Genomic DNA, 19,077 nt, shown 5'->3' on the forward strand with positions numbered 1-19,077 from the left:
AATCTACACAGCAACAGCGCCGGGACACCAAAGAGCGCAAAGAGGCTAGGACTAGCCTGAGCGCCGGCGATAGGCTGAGCAGAGTTTAAACCACGCTCAGCCTCTACTGTGATAGGCCAACAGACGGGTTGGAACTAGTCTGTCACAGTATAAGAACAGCTGTTTACTTACATCCTGCCAGTTCCCTGTTCTGCCCTGCGGGGTGGTACAGTGAACCCGTATATACGAAAATTGCATTTACCATTTATCGCTTGAGTTTAATAAAAATACTTAAAGTATATTCGGTGACTCTGAATCACATTTTGTCCTGATACCAGATTTGAATTGACGCAAATCCCTTATAATGGGTTGATAAATTTGATTTCCATTGATAATTTTTGTGTGATTTTGTTGTCAGCACATTCAACTATGAAAAGAAAAAAGTATTTAATAAGAATATTTCCTTCATTCAGATCTAGGATGTATTATTTTAGTGTTCCCTTTATTTTTTTGAGCAGTGTATTTAATAAGTAGACATGCGCTCATAATTAACTGTAGCGCATATAAAGCACCCACAAGTTACCAGTGGCTGAAAACACAATCATCGCGGGATGAACGAGTGACGAATTTCCGGCCAAGGGTGGTCAATTTAAAAAATCATTCCTTTGCAAGTGTATACTCGTCAGACGTCATGATACGTCATCAGAAGTGTCCACTTAATTTGAGGGCTGAGGGGATAGGGTGTGTCTTAAGTGTTTGGACCGCAGCCATAGTCAAGAAAGCATTGTATTGTGTTCTTAAATGTTCACTTACAACTGAATCTACTCCTTCCTCAACAGTTCTTACCCTCTCAAGCAACCCTAGATCTATCACTGGCTGAGGGAGAAACCAAGGTGGGATAGCAGGAAGAACCACAGAGGGACTAAACTCCATCCCAAACAACCCCATCTTCCTCACCATGCCAATGCCTATCCACCCGAAACTTGTATTCAGATGTCATGTTCCCAGCACTCTAGGAGCACCTTTTTCGTAGGATGTGTAACCTTATGTCCTTGTAGGTTGACCCAATATGTCATGGTTAGCTGTTGTCTTAACCTTAACAGCATCTCTCCCAAAAAATCGAATTGTTTATGACTGGAGGTAGCCTTTAACAGAGACACAAAGAAGATTATTTGTGGCCCAGATCTTGACATGATCCATTTTAGGTAGTAAATTACAAACGTTAAGATGTAAAAATGTCAAACCTTTTCTGCATTTAAAATCACACAGTTTCAATACAAGTCAGATTATTTGAGATTTCAGAACAACCTGTACTTCACCCTGTTCACCCCGGAACAGGGTGAAGTATTACATCTCCTGCAGCGTTGATAGTGCAATGAGTCCTTCATTTTAATTAGTCCTCTCCAGAAAGTAAGTCAGCTTTTCCGTTATCATCCTTTCCATAAATTTACATACATGAGATGTCAACGCTATCAGACTAAAGCTTGAAGGACTAGTAGGGTCTTTCCCTGGTTTCCGTATTGGCATAACTATAGCCTGCTTCCAACTTCCAGGCAGTTCCTGCCACACCTTATTGTAAAGGCCCAATACTTTCCCGATTGCAGTGTCACTGAGATGAGCCATCATGATGTAACACATCTCATCCTTCCCGAGGAGATGCTACCCCAGCTTTAGCTAATGCTCTCTTCATCACAGCCAACGTAAAAGGGCCATTCAATGTATCCCCGACCATCTTTCTCTGATCCACGACCCCCGGCTGTTCTCCTCTGACCCTCTCTCTCCCACGTTGCCCCTCTTCGGTCAGGTTATTTGAGCTATGCACCTTCACAAATGCCTGGGCTAACATGTCTGCCTTCTCAGTATCTCTCACTGCAACAATTTCCCCACTTTTCAGCACAGAGAAATCCCAATCTCGTCTGACCCCACTCATCCTCTTAATAATCCCCCATACTTCTCCCACAGGAGTGATCCTGCCTATGTTTCCACAGAACCGGTGCCAATACTCCCTCTTAGCTGTTCTAATGATCCTCCTTACTACTGATTGTGCTTGTTTATACTGAATCAGGTGCTGGTAATTATGGGACCTTTTCAACATTCTGAAAGCCCTGTTCCTACACTTCACAGCTTCTCTACACTCCTCAGTCCACCAGGGAACTGCGTTGACTCTTTCTCCCCTGCCTTGTGGCCCCTACTAATGCTCCTCTACTCCATCATTCACTGTTCCTATATCTGAATTGAGATCGACCTGAGACAGCTCCTGTTCACTCAACTCTCGAAACTGACCCCACTCTGCTTTCCCAAATATCCATCTCCACAATCCATTTCCTACTGAAACTTCCACCCTCATTCCTACAGTACACATGATAGGATAGTGATCACTACCCTCTGTAGATTCCTCCAATACCTCCCAACTACATCTGCCTGCCATTGAACTTGAGATCAGAGCATTCATTTCCAGTTATTGGGTCAATCCTGGTTCCCCGGCCATCATTAAGACTCACAAGCCCTTTCTCATCAAGTAGTTCTTCCAACACATGTCAATTTACATCAGTCCATAACCCTCCCCAGAGCGTACTATGAGCATTAAAATCCCCACACCACATTACCCATCTCCTATCTTGACCTATTAAATTCCCAAGGGCCATCAACTCTAGCCTCTCTAGTCCCCCCTCTATCTCTACAGACTGCAACATACCCTTCTATTACAAAAGCTAGAGCAGGGTTAAACCATACACATCAAGAAACTGTTTGAACTCTTTTTTTTTTTTTTTTTACTGTTTGAACTCTTGCCCATTAGCCATCAAACTTCTGGCATTCCATTGAAGGATCAACATCATTATGACAATAAACCAATACTTGATTCCTGGCTGAACTGATCATAAAATAGTTCACTGCCTGCTACACTATGATCTGTATTTTGTTAATCTTTGTGTAAAAGGAACAGTGATCGGTAAGCTGCTCTGACAGCTGATGCTTAAAGTTAGAAAGGGAGCAATAAGACTCCAGCTTCAGAGAATTTTGCAATTTGTTCCAGTCATTGACCACAGAGAACTGGAAGGAAAGGCGGCCAAAGGAAGTGTATATCTGAGAAGTAGTTGGTGAACCAGGTGAGGCAGTCATTTGAGAAGCCAAAGCTATTGAGTCTGCCGATAAGAATGCGGTGATTGATAGAGTCGAAAGCCTTGGCCAGGTTGATGAAGACGGCTGCACAGTATTGTCTTTTATCGATGGCGGTTATGATATCATTTAAGACCTAGGTTGAGGTACACCCATGACCAGCTTGGAAACCAGATTGCATAGTGGAGAAGGTACGGTTGGATTCGAAATGGTTGGTGATCTGTTTATTAACTTGGGTTTTGAAGATTTTAGAAAGGCAGGGTAGGATGGATATAGGTCTATAACAGTTTGGGTCTAGAGTGTCTCCCCCTTTGCAGAGGGGGCTGACCGTGGCAGCTTTCCAATCTTTGGGGATCTCAGACGATACGAAAGAGAGATTGAATAGGCTAGTAATAGGGGTTGCAACAATTTCGGGAGATCATGTTAGAAAGAGAGGGTCCAGATTGTCTAGCCCAGCTGATTTGTAGGGATACAGATTTTGCAGCTCTTTCAGAACATCAGCTGTCTGGATTTGGGTGAATGAGAAGCGTGGGGGGGGGGGGGGGGGCTTATTGAAATGATCGATTATCGTAGATTTATCGGTGGTGACAATATTTCCTATCCTCAGTGCAGTGGGCAGCTGGGAGGAGGTGCTCTTATTCTCTATGGACTTTATAGTGCCTCAACTTTTTGAAAATACTGCTACAGGATGCAAATTTCTGTTTGAAAAAGCTAGCCTTTGCTTTCCTAACTGACTGACTATATTGTTGCATATCACAGGGCTGGTCACAGGTGCTGGTCAAGGGCAGTCAAGTCTGTGGTGAACCAAGGGCTATATCTGTTCTTAGTTCCACATTTTTTGAATGGGGCATGCTTATTTAAGATGTGAGAAAAGCACTTTAAAAGAGCAACCAGGAATCCTCTACTGATGGGATGAGGTCAATATCCTTCCAGGATACCCGGGCCAGGTCGATTAGAAAAGCCTGCTCGCTAAAGTGTTTTAGGGAGCGTTTGACGGTGATGAGGGGTGGTCGTTTGACCGCGGACCCATTACACATGCAGGGAATGAGGTTGAAGACAGCAGAGGTGTGTTTAGAGGTCCGGATGATATCTAAGAGGGTGCCCATGGTTACAGATTTAGGGTTGTACATGGTAGGTTCCTTGATCATTCGTGTGAGATTGAGGGCATCTAGCTTAGGTTGTAGGACGGCAGGAGTGTTAAGCATGTCCCAGTTTAGGTCACCTAACAGTATGAACTCTGAAGATAGATGGGGGGGCAATTAATTCACATGTGATGTCCAGGGCACAGCTGGGCATATGCATGTTCTCCCCTACACTTTGCACATCTCTTTTTGCCTTTGCACAAACCTTTGACAGTTATAGCAATGCAATGGTTTTGGAACATATGCTCACACATAGTAACTCATATACCCAATCCTAACCTTTTCTGGCAGTACCAGATCCTCAAACTTTAGTAGCACTGACAAGCTATCCACCTTCTTCCCATCTTGTGTTACCTGGAGGCACTTTGCCTCAATAAGAGAGCCTCCCTTCAAATGGTCCTTTATTTCTTTCATGTTAACAATTTCTGGAACTCATGTAATAACACCCTTCATCCACTGCTATCCAGTTTGATCCGGCATGCTATTATCAACCACACGTTTACATACCTGCTTGAATTTGAGCGCTTTCTCATACTGTTTAGCATTGATACACAACCAAACTTCCATCACAAAGAACTTTAGCAGAAAAACTCTCCTACTTTACTCTCCAAATCTCTAGTCAATGCTATCAGATTCACCGCAGTGACTCCACCCTCGTCCTTAAATTTCACCAGTGGTGACCCGTCTTTTTGTTGTTGTATGTTTTGCATGTTATTTTGACATGAATAGCATGTCACATATCAGTTTGCAAATATATATATATATTTTTTATCATTAATAAAGCCACATTCAAACATGGTCTCTTTTTTGCTTTCTTGAGCTCCAAAATGCAGGTGTTTCAGCCTAACTCAGTGCTTTCTGTGGTGGCGGGGCAGCCAGCGGACAATATGGAGAGCGTAGGGGTTGGTAATGTTCTCTAGTTGCGCTGTGATTGGCTCAGCATTCTGTCACTCATGGGGACATTACATCAAAGCAAAATCTACAGGGAGAGATCAAAAAGTCACACCCTTGGGTAGTAAATCTAAGTGTATGTTGTGTAGTAAGCTGTTAGTAGCTAGCTCACTCATTAATGTCTTATCCGCTCGTTGTCCCCTTATGCCATAGTTGTACATCTCAATTGTTAGTAGAAACCACCTTTGTTTAAGCAAGTTAGCCACATCAGCTATGTTTTTTTTTAAAGGCAGTAAATTAAGCTGAATTAACTGTTTTGCTGCCAGAGGAGGCTCCGCTGATAGCCAGGTGTAGCAGTGGTAAGGTGTTGGGACTGCTGTTGGGACAGCTTTATGTAGGCCATAACAGTTTGTGGGCACCGTTTGTCACCGTTATAATGCAATTAATGTAAGGAAGTGCTATTATGCTGTGTTCGTAACCAAGTGGGAATTTAGCACATGAAAATCCACTTGAATGGCTCTCCAACTGGTAATTACTAGCGGGAAAGTTGTCTTTCATCCTGAGCTCCAATTTATCCCACATGCAGACCTCGGATGTCACCTACTAAGGAGATTACCTCGATAACAGTATTTTAGGCAGTTAAAATGTAACAAAACATTTATAGAAAGCAGTCTATTAATTTTGTTTTTGAACTCAATCATTTGTTTACAAGAATGATAGCTGTACTCTTAGTTTATGGTTTTTCAGCTTGTTGGCCATTAGCCAATCAGCGTTTCTCAATGAGTTCAAAGCACATGAACGCATCCAACTGGTATTAACAACTTGTACATTTCCACCTCCCACTTAGAGCATTGATGCTGGGTTTGTAACTGAGTGAAGCGGGTTAGTGTTGATTGCATTAGTTTTGTAACCAGGCTACGTCCCGGGCATGTGCCAGGTGCCCCGTTTTGGCCGACAGCGAAGTCGGCTCAAGACAAAGGAGACGTAGTTTAAGCACATTGAGGTGCAAACGTTTAATCAAACTGCATTCCAAGAGGAGATGGCTAACACAAAAGTGAGCCATATGAACACAATTACTTAAAGGAGTTGGGAAATTCATCTTGATACAAAATTATTTGTATCACCTCAATAACCTAAATTGTGATCCTCACACAATCGACAATAAGAATCCACATTAACATGTCCTTTCTACATCTATGTATAAATGACAAATACATCTGTAAATTGCTCTGGATGAAAGTTTCTGATAAATTAGTATGCCTCAACCTTCAGTCTGTGGCATGGCTCTGGTTCTCTGTCTGTCGCCAATTTGATTATATTCAAATGATTCTCTCGACAGGAGGCTGACTAGGCCAGTGTTTCCTAACCCTGGTCCTTGAGTACCTCCAACAGTTCACATTTTCATTGTAACCCTGGACAAACAAACCTCATTCAACTCATTGAGGGCTTGATGATTAGTTGACTAGTTGAATCAGGTGTGCTTGTCCAGGGTTACAATAAAAATGTGTACTGTTGGAGGTACTTACATTTACATTTTACATTTTAGTCATTTAGCAGACGCTCTTATCCAGAGCAACTTACAGTAGAGTGCATACATTTTATTACATTTTTTTTTGTTTTTTTTGTTTTTTTACATACTGAGACAAGGATATCCCTACCGGCCAAACCCTCCCTATCCCGTACGACGCTATGCCAATTGTGCGTCGCCCCACGGACCTCCCGGTTGCGGCCGGCTGCGACAGAGCCTGGGCGTGAACCCAGAGACTCTGGTGGACCACTGCGCCACCCGGGAGGCGCAGTGCTTGAGGACCAGGGTTGGGAAACATCCTCCTAGTCAGCCCAAATCTGATTTAAAAAAAAATCCTAATTGGTCTTTTGACCAATCAGATTTTTTTCATAGCTGGTCTGATTGGTCACAAAAGACCAATTAGTGAAAAAGAACAGATTTGGGCTGCCTTCCTAAACACAACCTAAATGAATACACTGTAAAATAACTCAACCTGTCAGTCCCACTTTCAATCCAATCATCTCTTTCTCACACACACAAAACTGTATGTATGGTAAAAATTAAGTGAAACATTCAATTCCACCCATGAAACGGTTTAATGCCCAAGAGTAATACATGCCAATGCAAAAAGCAAGTAAGACCACCACTCCATTTGGACAGGGATTAAAGAAGGAAATTAAACATGTGTTTTCAAGACCATAAAACCATGTTAATCCATGTTTTCATAAAACAACTAGACAGGGGTATACAACTTGAGTCTGCTTAGGTATGTCATAATTCCAAAAATAAACTAACAATAAAATGTGTCATTGTTTTACTGCTAATATACTGAAAATATCAAACCCAACAATTTCAATGCTTTTACTAAATTACAGTTCAAAAGTCAGTCAATTGAAATAGAATCAGAATATGTTTTCCCCCCACAAAAGGGCTTTAATTACTGACAGAAATACTCCAGTTTCATCAGCGGTCCGTCCGGGTGGCTGGTCTCAGACGATCCTGCAGGTGAACAGGCCGGGTGTGGAGGTCCTTGACTGGCGTGGTAACACATGGTCTGTGGTTGTGAGGCCAGTTGAATGTACTGCCAAATAATCTAAAATGACATTGAAGGCAGCTTATGGTAGAGAAATTAACATTAAATTCTCTGGCACCAGCTATGGTGGACATTGCTGCAGTCAGCTTGCCAATTGCACACTCCCTCAAAACTTGAGACATCTGTGACATTGTGTTGTGTGACAAAACTGCACATTTTAGAGTGGCCTTTTATTGTGCATAGCACAGGGCACACCTGTGTTATAATCATGCTTTTCAATATGCCACACTGGCTGGATTCTTTTGGGAAAGGAGAAATACACACCAACAGGGATGTAAACAAATTTGTGCACAAAATTTGAAAGAAGCTTTTAGAAAATCTTTGGAATATTTTATTTCAGCTCATGAAATCAAAACTTCACATGTTGCATTCATATTTTTGTTCTGTATACAAGCCATAACTCAAACTATTATGCTGTTTTTTTATCAGACTTCATCACTTTTGCCAGCAGGGGGAAGATTTGGACAGGGCACATACTTCAATGAGGTCACTGCAGTCTATCCGACAGGAATTCTCATGCTAGAAAGATTCTAATTCTTCTCTACCTAGCCCCATCCCAAAACTTTTAAATCACAGGGAACATTATTAATAACCAGAGGTATATTCATCGAGGTGAAACGTTGCAAATGCGCCTCACTGATTTGTATACACTGAAGGATTTACATGCAAATTCCCAGCACGCTTATGCCAGCAGGCCAGACCACATACCTGCAGTTCTATATTCTGATAATTCATCATGCACCTTAAAATGTCCACCATACTGAAAATACGGTTTCAAAAGTTTGAAAACTTGCCCTTCCTCGGAATGTGTTCAGTAAAAAATGCCTTCGACACCAAGCCAAACATAGAAAGTTAGCAACCTCTGAAATATTGACATTTTGAACACTTTCTTCTTCCAGTGTATTGAAAGCAAAAAACAACTTATAGTTCAGATATGACACAGCAAGTGATGAGCATTTCCAACCCCCCCCATATGTATTATGCAAATGTTTTATTAGATTTACTAACGTGGTATGAGTGTGAAATTGCATTACAAGGATGAAATTGAACAAGTTACATTAGCGTGTCGTCATAAGGACCAGCATCGCACACAGTAAGGCAACTGAACATCTCTGCTCATGACCTTGCTTAAGAGCTTGACAAAATGGCGCTGAACCAAGAGTTCACTCAACAGTTCCTTCTGCTTGTTTTCTTCAAATTGAATCACAAGCATTGTTTTGGCAGTGTGTTTTGACTGGTGTTTTCGCAGTATCCTCCGTGGTGTCCTCCACAGTCAATTCAAGAGAAGTCATTTTTAAGGGTAGCATCATCCAAACTCAGATAGTAGCCACTGGAGTGTGTAAAGAGACCTCTTCTGTTCTTTAGTCTTTTTATATTTGCAGAAGCTATGCAACACAAGTAACTTAAAGGCAGACCAAATTAACTTTAAGGCAGATTTGTTCCCTTTCTAAAAAACTAACACTACTAAACACGCTCTGCTTATGACCTGTACGCTCAAGAGTTCAAAAACCCTCAACGCTGAAAAGCGTAGACAAACGCAAAACAAAAAGGAGGTGAAAGCGCCAACTGGGCAGCCATTTAAAGTTGAGGCAAAAATAGGAAACTTTAAGAGGCCAGTTTGTGAGGAGCCAACTGGTCACCTATATCAGCCTAGCCCTGGCTTACACTGAAATGGTTGAGCCCCTTGGTGGAAATATATCTGTGCTAACTGCAAGTGGTCTTAGACGCGGAAGCTTTCTCCCTTGCCGTCGATGTGGAGCAGGCGCAGGTAGACGTCGGTGCCGATGCCCTGCATGGACTGGATGGACAGGGAACCGCCCAGGTACTCAGCATACGCCCGGGAGGTGGGCAGCCCAAAGCCAAATCTGACGGGCACACAGTTTCTCATGCGTTAATAATATGGAGGTTTGTAAACTGGCACTCATTAACAAATTGATAGATTTATTTTGCAACATGCGAGGACCGCCTTCCAAAGAAAGCAAATGTGTATAAATAATTTGGGGCTGCTAAATGCAGACGTAAACATTATCCTCACAGTCATAAGATGTTTGCACAAATTAAATATTTCGTAGGTTTCATCTCCATGACTACTTAATGGAAAAGAATAGTTAAGACAACCTTTTTTACTTCCATATCCATCCCCCTTCAAGTCTCAATTATTCATAGGATAAAGTAAACCTATGTGACTCAGTGAAATGGAAGTGTGTGATATTTTTCTACTTTACGTGGCATCCCCATGGCACACTGGCAGTCAATTCAACACTGCATTATGATATTAAGAACCGATGTAGTAGAAAGGGGATCAACAGACAGGAGGACACAATGAGCAGGATTATCACACGTATCAATTACCTTGTTCACATTCATTATAGCTGAACTGGTGCAAATGTTTTCCAACTGAAATTGTATAAGGCCCGCCTAACTCACCCGTGCATTGGGCCGGACTGAGGCCCACTGTTGGTCAAGGTGTTGAAAAGGTTGTTCATGCGAGGGTCTTGGTTGCTCTCTTCAGCTGTGCTGTAATGGTAGTCCGTAACCTTGTCCAGGATACTGTGGGGGATGCCGCCACCACGGTCTGAGATCCTGACGAACATGGAGGATACCCCAGGGTTACACAAGATAAATTTTAAAAGGTATAGTATTCATGTTAACAAGGCAAGTCAGTTAAGAACAAATTCTTATTTACAATGACAGCCTACCAAAATGCCTCCTGCCAGGACGGGGGCTGGTATTAAAAATAAAATACCTGCCACAGTACAATACTGAACATTTGTTTGAATGAAGACAACTGAAACCAAAGAAAGAGAAGGCAGACGATTAACAGTATATGCTGTAGGATTACATTTCTGGCGATCCAAATATTTTCATCCCTGTGCTTGGCAAACTGAAGTCACTTATACCTAACACTAGCCCACATCAAGACTACTTCGTTAAATGAAGGTATCATCCTTTGGTTTCTTATTCCCCTATATGGCCACCAGTGGCGGTCGATGACATTAAGATGTTAAAGACTATTTATGAGCTTGGCCTTATTTTCTATACAGCACACTGGATGACTGTCATTCATATTCCATTCACCCAGTTCAATGTAACCGTGATACATTTAGGCCTCTAGATGATACTCTACTTTTCCCTATACCCATCATGAGGTTGCTACAACCAAGCCTATGAATAAAAGTTTACAATGTAGGTGCACAGGTGCAGGATACATTTTTTTTGTAATCAAGGTGACAGTGACATATTCAATATCAACTTGTACACTCTTGCCTGCAAACAAGTTAAACAAATTCAGTTTATCCCAGTTGTTTCGGTTTCGTAGCTTCCATTTAAGGGTGCGTTCGTAAAATGACTCTGGCCATCTGCTCCGATTCCAGAGCACTCTCAGAGTGTGCCAGAGCCCAGAATAACTGACGCCGAAGCTCAACAACCGCTGAATAAGACCGGTGTCAGCAAATGTTGGCAAAAAAAAAAGTTATTAAAATTGTCACCAGACTACATGAAACCACTTTAACCAGCTCTGCTAGGGCGAGTAAAATGGTCAATGAGGTGTTCTCTCATTTGTGTCTGGAAGTAGCTAGCAAGATAGTCAACTTTAGCCACTTAGCTTGGGTGCTTGACTGCCGTTGTGAGGTCAGAACATTTGGATCAAACCTACTCCTCGGTCAGATCAACTAGTGTGTGCCCTGAACGTGCCGAGAGCAAAAAGCTCTGAATTCAGGAACACCCAGAGCAAATTTATGAACACAACCTAAAAAAAAAAAAAAAATCTAATATATTTCTCTCAACAGAAATCGGCGGAATGAATACACCCTGGTCACACGCAACCGGTTCACTTTCATAGCAGCCACATACATACAATGTGCTGCTTGTATGTATGTATGTATGTATGTATGTATGTATGTATGTATGTATGTATGTATGTATGTATGTATGTATGTATGTATGTATGTATGGTTGAAGTCGGAAGTTTACATAGTTAAGTTGGAGTCATTAAAACTCCTTTTTCAACCACTCCACAAATTTCTTGTTAACAAACTATAGTTTCGGAAAGTCGGTTAGGACATCTACTTTGTGTATGACACAAGTCATTTTACCAACAATTGTTTATAGACAGATTATTTCACTGTATCACAATTCCAGTCGGTCAGTTTACATACACTAAGTTGACTGTGCCTTTAAACAGCTTGGAAAATGTCATGGCTTTAGGAGCTTCTAAAAAATTATGTCCATTAGCCTGAGTCAATTGGAGGTGTACCTGTGGATGTATTTCAAGGCCTACCTTCAAACTCAGTGCCTATTTGCTTGAGATCACAGGAAAATCAAAAGAAATCAGCCAAGACCTCAGAAAAAAAATGGTAAACCTCCACAAGTCTGGTTCATCCTTGGGAGCAATTTCAAAACGCCTGAAGGTACCACGTTCATCTGGACAAACTGTATGCAAGTATAAACACCATGGGACCACGCAGCTATCACACCGCTCAGGAAGGAGACGCGTTCTGTCTCCTACAGATGAACGTACTTTGATGCAAAAAGTGCAAAGCAATCTCAGAACAGCAGCAAAGGACCTTGTGAAGATGCTGGAGGAAACCGGTACAAAAGTATCTATATCCACAGTAAAACGAGTCCTATATCGACAACCTGAAAGGCCGCTCAGCAAGGAAGAAGGCACTCCAAAATCGCCATTAAAAAGCTAGACTACTGTTTGCAACTGCAAATGGGGACAAAGATCATACTTTTTGGAGAAATGTCCTCTGGTCTGATGAAACAAAAATATAACTGTTTGGCCATAATGACCATTGTTATGTTTGTAAGAAAAAGGGGAATGCTTGCAAGCCAAAGAACACCATCCCAACCGTGAAGGACGGGGGTGGCAGCATCATGTTGTGGGGGTGCTTTGCTGCAGGAGGGACTGGTGCACTTCACAAAATAGATGGCATCATGAGGTAGGAAAAGTGCATATATTGAAGCAACATAAAGACATCAGTCAGGAAGTAAAATTTGTCACAAATGGGTCTCCAAATGGACAATGACCCCAAGCATACTTCCAAAGTTGTGGCAAAATGGCTTAAGGACAACAAAGTCCAGCTATTGGAGTGGCCATTACAAAGCCCTGACCTCAATCCTATAGTACAGTGGGCAGAACTGAAAAAGCATGTGCGAGCAAGGAGGCCTACAATCCTGACTCAGTTACACCAGCTCTGTCAGGAGGAATGGGCCAAAATTCACCCAAATTATTGTGGGAAGCTTGTGGAAGGCTACCCAAAACCCTTGACCCAAGTTAAACAATTTAAAGGCAATGCTACCAAATACTAATTGAGTGTACGTAAACTTCTGCCCCACTGGGAATGTGATTAAAAGAAAAAAAAGTAGAAATAAATCACTCTCTCAACTATTATTCTGACATTTCACATTCTTAAAATAAAGTGGTGATCCTAACTGACCTAAGACAGGGAATTTTTACTAGGATTAAATGTCAGGAATTATGAAAAACTGAGTTTAAAGGCTAAGGTGCGTGTAAACTTCCAACTTCAACTGTATATACGTGTGTGTTTGTGTGTGAGTGTGTGTGGACACCCCTTCAAATTAGTGGATTTGGCTATTTCAGCCAAATTGAGCACACAGCCATGCCATCTCCATAGACAAACATTGGCAGAAGAATAGCCGTACTGAAGAGCTCAGTGACTTTCAACGTGGCACCGTCATAGGATGCCACCTTTCCAACAAGTCAGTTTGTCAAATTGCTGCCCTGCTAGACTGCCCCGGTCAACTGTAAGTGCTGTGATTGTTAAGTGGAATCGTCTACGAGCAACAATGGCTCAGCCGCAAAGTGGTAGGCCAAACAAGCCCACAGAACGGGACCACCGAGTGCCGAAGCGACACTCACTACCGAGTTCCAAACTACCTCAAAGCAATGTCAGCACAAGGAACTGTTCGTTGGAAGCTTCATGAAATTGGTTTGATTTGCAATGCCAAGCGGTGGCTGGAGTGGTGTAAAGCTCCCCGCCATTTGACTCTGGAGCAGTGGAAACACGTTCTCTAGAGGGATGAATCACGCTTCACCATCTGGCAGTTTCATGGACGAATCTGGATTTGGCAGATGCCAGGAGAACGCTACCTGCCCCAATACATAGTGCCAACTGTAAAGTTTGGTGGAGGAGAAATAATGGTCTGGGGCTAAATGACTGACATTGAGAAACAAAATTCTCTGGTCTGATGAAACCAAGATTGAACTCTTTTGCCTGAATGCCAAGTGTCATGTCTGGAGGAAAACTGGCACCATCCCTACGGGGAAGCATGGTGGTGGCATGTTTTTCAGCGGCAGGGACTGGGAGACTAGTCAGGATCGAGGGAAAGATTAACGGAGCAAAGTACAGAGCGATCCTTGATGAAAACCTGCTCCAGAGCGCCCCGAAACTCAGACTGAGGCGAAGATTCACCTTCCAACAGGACAGCGACCCTAAGCACACAGCCAAGACAATGCAGAAGTAGTTTTGAACAAGTCTCTGAATGTCCTGGTGTGGTCCAGCCAGAGCCCGGACTTAAACCCAATTGAACATCTCTGGAGAGACCTGAAAATAGCTGTGCAGCGACGCTCCCCATCCAACCTGACAGAGCTTTAGAGGATCTGCAGAGAAGAATGGGAGAAACTCCCCAAACACAGGTGTGCCAAGCTTGTAGCTTCATATCCAAGAAGACTCGAGGCTGTAGTCGCTGCCAAAGGTGCTTCAACAAAGTACTGAGTAAATGGTCTGAATACTTAAGTAAATGTGATGTTTCAATTTCTTATTTTGTATACATGGACAAACATTTCTAAAAAACAGTTTTTGCTTTGTCATTATGGGGTATGGTGTGTCGGCTGTAACGTAAACAAATGTGGAAAAAGTCAAGGGGTCTGAATACTTTACAAATGCACTGTATGTAAATGAACTTGGGAATGACTGGAGTACAAAAGCACTTAATACACTGACCTGTTCTGCAATCTGTGCTGGTAAAACAATTTAGCATCAGTAAATTTGTTCAGTGTCAACATCGATTTACTATTCTTAAATACTGCATGTGATTAAGTCTGCTGACGGTGCGTTCACTGTGGTCCTGAACTGCTGTTCCCATGGGGAACACACTGGGCATGATAAGCCTGCAGCTTAAAGGAAACTCACCCTGAGGCGTCAGGTTTCCCATTCAAACAGCTAAGCCCAGAGTCTGGGACTCCTAACATGTTGACCGTGTTGCGTTGGCTGCAAAATAAATGTACACATACATGTTATTCAATCATTGCACCCACACCGCACGCGTGTGCCAACGAGCGTCTGCGTTGCCAAGCGCTAAAATAGTAGTCAGTTCTATTTGTAACGCTGAACACGGTGCAAGTCCTGCCTCTCCCATCTCCTCATTGGTTTATAGAAGCAGATACCCACGTGCCATCTCCTCCTTGGTTATACCCACATGGGTGATTGAAAACACCTCTGCTGTTTTCAACCAAGATCTCAGCGATCACTGCCTCATTGCCTGTATCCGTAATGGGTCAGCGATCAAACGACCTCCACTCATCACTGTCAAACGCTCCCTGAAACACTTCAGCGAGCAGGCCTTTCTAGCCGACCTGGCCGAGGTATCCTGGAAGGATATTGATCTCATCCCGTCAGTAGAGGATGCCTGGATATTTTTTTTAAATGCCTTCCTCACCATCTTGAATAAGCATGCCCCATTCAAGAAATTTAGAACCAGGAACAGATATAGCCCTTGGTTCTCTCCTGACCTGACTGCCCTTAACCAACAGAAAAACATCCTATGGCGTTCTGCATTAGCATCGAGCAGCCCCCATGATATGCAACTTTTCAGGGAAGCTAGAAACCAGTATACACAGGCAGTTAGAAAAGCCAAGGCTAGCTTTTTCAAGCAGAAATTTGCTTCCTGCAACACAAACTCAAAAAAGTTCTGGGACACTGTAAAGTCCATGGAGAACAAGAACACCTCCACCCAGCTTCCAACTGCACTGAAGATAGGAAACACTGTCACCATCGACAAATCCACTATAATTGAGAATTTCAACAAGCATTTTTCTACGGCTGGCCATGCTTTCCACCTGGCTACCCCTACCCCGGTCAACAGCACTGGCCTCCCCTCTGCTACTCGCCCACGCCTTCCCCATTTCTCTTTCTCCCAAATACAGTCAGCTGATGTTCTGAAAGAGCTGCAAAATCTGGACCCTTACAAATCAGCCGGGCTAGATAATCTGGACCCTTTCTTTCTAAAACTATCTGCTGAAATTGTTGCCACCCCTATTACCAGCCTTTTCAACCTCTCTTTCGTGTCGTCTGAGATTCCCAAAGATTGGAAAGCAGCTGCGGTTATCCCCCTCTTCAAAGGGGGGGACACTCTTGACCCAAACAGCTACAGACCTATATCTATCCTACCCTGCCTTTCTAAGGTCTTCGAAAGCCAAGTCAACAAACAGATTACCGACCATCTCGAATCCCACCATACCTTCTCCGCTATGCAATCTGGTTTCAGAGCTGGTCATGGGTGCACCTCAGCCACGCTCAAGGTCATAAACGATATCTTAACCGCTATCGATAGGAAACAGTACTGTGCAGCCATATTCATTGACCTGGCCAAGGCTTTTGACTCTGTCAATCACCACATCCTCATCGGCAGACTCGACAGCCTTGGTTTCTCTAATGATTGCCTCGCCTGGTTCACCAACTACTTCTCTGATCGAGTTCAGTGAGTTAAATCGGAGGGTCTGTTGTCCGGACCTCTGGCAGTCTCTATGGGGGTGCCACAGGGTTCAATTCTTGGACCGACTCTCTTCTCTGTATACATCAATGATGTCGCTCTTGCTGCTGGTGAGTCTCTGATCCACCTCTACGCAGACGACACTATTCTGTATACTTCTGGCCCTTCTTTTGACACTGTGTTAACAACCCTCCAGGCGAGCTTCAATGCCATACAACTCTCATTCCGTGGCCTCCAATAGCTCTTAAATACAAGTAAAACTAAATGCATGCTCTTCAACCGATCGCTGCCTGCATCTGCCCGCCTGTCCAACATCACTACTCTGGACGGCTCTGACTTAGAATATGTGGACAACTACAAATACCTAGGTGTCTGGTTAGACTGTAAACTCTCCTTCCAGACTCACATCAAGCATCTCCAATCCAAAGTTAAATCTAGAATCGGCTTCCTATTCCGCAACAAAGCATCCTTCACTCATGCTGCCAAACATACCCTTGTAAAACTGACCATCCTACCAATCCTCGACTTCGGTGATGTCATTTACAAAATAGCCTCCAAAACCCTACTCAATAAATTGGATGCAGTCTATCACAGTGCCATCCGTTTTGTCACCAAAGCCCCATATACTACCCACCACTGCGACCTGTACGCTCTCGTTGGCTGGCCCTCGCTTCACACTCGTCGCCAAACCCACTGGCTCCAGGTCATCTACAAGACCCAGCTAGGTAAAGTCCCCCCTTATCTCAGCTCGCTGGTCACCATAGCAACGCCCACCCGTAGCACGCGCTCCAGCAGGTATATCTCTCTGGTCACCCCCAAAACCAATTCTTCCTTTGGCCGCCTCTCCTTCCAGTTCTCTGCTGCCAATGACTGGAACGAACTACAAAAATCTCTGAAACTGGAAACACTTATCTCCCTCACTAGCTTTAAGCACCAGCTGTCAGAGCAGCTCATAGATTACTGCACCTGTACATAGCCCATCTATAATTTATCCCAAACAACTACCTCTTTACCTACTGTATTTAATTATTTTGCTCCTTTGCACCGTATTATTTCTGTCTCTACTTTGCACCTTCTTCCACTGCAAACCAACCATTCGTGTTTTTTTTACTTGCTATATTGTATTTCCTTCGCCACCATGGCCTTTTTAATATTTTTATTTATTAATATATTTTATTTGCCTTCACCTACCTTATCTCACCTCACATTGTATATAGACTTATTTTTCACTGTATTATTGACTGTATGTTTGTTCTACTCCACGTGTAACTATGTGTTGTTGTATGTGTCAAACTGCTTTGCTTTATCTTGGCCAGGTCGCAATTGTAAATGAGAACATGTTCTCAATTTGCCTACCTGGTTAAATGAAGGTGAAATAAAATAAATAAAATATGAACTGAGGTCGGTCAGTCGTTGTAATACACCTATGAAAGTTAGATGCCAATCGCCATATAAAGTCCAAAGAAGAAAAAGCCTGGGAGGAGAGATGACTAGAAACGAGTCGGTTGACCGTTTTAGGTGTGGATTAGTTGTTGGAGTAGGGGACCTTGTGCATTTCAGGTAAAAAACCTCAACGTTTATATCCCAGAACAAATTAGCTAGCAACTGCGTAATTCTTTAACCTTGTTAAAGGAGTCTTGAGTAGATAGAGGTAAAGATAATCAAGGTCGCCCACTCACCTGATGACAAAGTCCACGTCGTTGTTAGCAATGGTGACTATGATATCAGGCAAGTTGTAAGGTGTGTCGAGGTGGCTTTCCATGGTGGCCCTGTGGGGACACAGGTTGAGGGGAGGTCAAGGGCAGGCAGTGATGACATTAGCCTGTGGAGTCCTTCAACGTAACCCGACAGAATCTGTCAGCAGGATTGTTTAGAGCAGGGGTGTCAAACTCATTCCACGTAGGACCGAGTGTCTGCAGGTTTATCCTTTCAATTAAGACCTAGACAACCAGGTGAGGGGAGTTCCTTACTAATGAGTGACCTTATTTCTTCAATCAAGTACAAGTGTAACCGATGTGAAATGGCTAGCTAGTTAGCGGTGGTGCGCGCTAATAGCCTTTCAATCGGGGACGTCACTTGCTCTGAGACCTTGAAGTAGTGGTTCCCCTTGCTCTGTAAGGGCCGCGGCTTTTGTGAAGCGATGGGTAACGAAGCTTCAAGGTCTCAAAGCGAGTGATGTCACCGATTGAAACGCTATTAGCGCGCACCACCGCTAACTAGCTAGCCATTTCATATCCGTTACACTCACCCCACCTTTCGACCTACTCCTTTTCCACAGCAACCAGTGATCCAGGTCAACAGCATCAATGTAACAGTTCAACTTTATTCCGTCCCCTCGCCCCGATCCGGGCGCGAACCAGGGACCTTCTGCACACATCGACAACAGTCACCCACGAAGCGTCATTACCCATCGCGCCACAAAGGTCTCACATCGGTTACACGAGGGTGGAGCGAAAACACTTTGACTCACTGGTAGATGACACATTATGACACACCCTAAATACACTGCCTTCTAGGAAGGAGGAACATGAGTCAGAGTGAATGGTCTGTCTGCTAATTGCGACATCTGAGACGGAGCTCCAAGAACAGAACCACCTCTATTCCTCATTGGA

At 43.3% G+C, this 19,077-nt stretch overlaps 1 protein-coding gene across 1 annotated transcript in view; it reads right to left on the reverse strand.

Annotated features, from left to right (window-relative positions):
* Window positions 1-8,037: 8,037 nt before the first annotated feature.
* The window catches only part of LOC129818529 (3-methyl-2-oxobutanoate dehydrogenase [lipoamide] kinase, mitochondrial-like), a 36,162-nt gene continuing 25,122 nt past the window's right edge, over window positions 8,038-19,077 (reverse strand). Inside the window, exons 9-11 of the mRNA XM_055874527.1 lie at window positions 18,145-18,234; window positions 10,157-10,312; window positions 8,038-9,594 (exon numbers count right to left, since the gene is read on the reverse strand). Of these exons, the coding sequence (XP_055730502.1) occupies window positions 9,450-9,594; window positions 10,157-10,312; window positions 18,145-18,234 (391 nt within the window). The 3' untranslated portion in view covers window positions 8,038-9,449. The remainder of the gene's footprint in view (window positions 9,595-10,156; window positions 10,313-18,144; window positions 18,235-19,077) is intronic.

The sequence above is a fragment of the Salvelinus fontinalis genome, chromosome 2 (assembly GCF_029448725.1).
Source record: "Salvelinus fontinalis isolate EN_2023a chromosome 2, ASM2944872v1, whole genome shotgun sequence".
Classification (NCBI taxonomy): Eukaryota; Metazoa; Chordata; class Actinopteri; order Salmoniformes; family Salmonidae; genus Salvelinus; species Salvelinus fontinalis.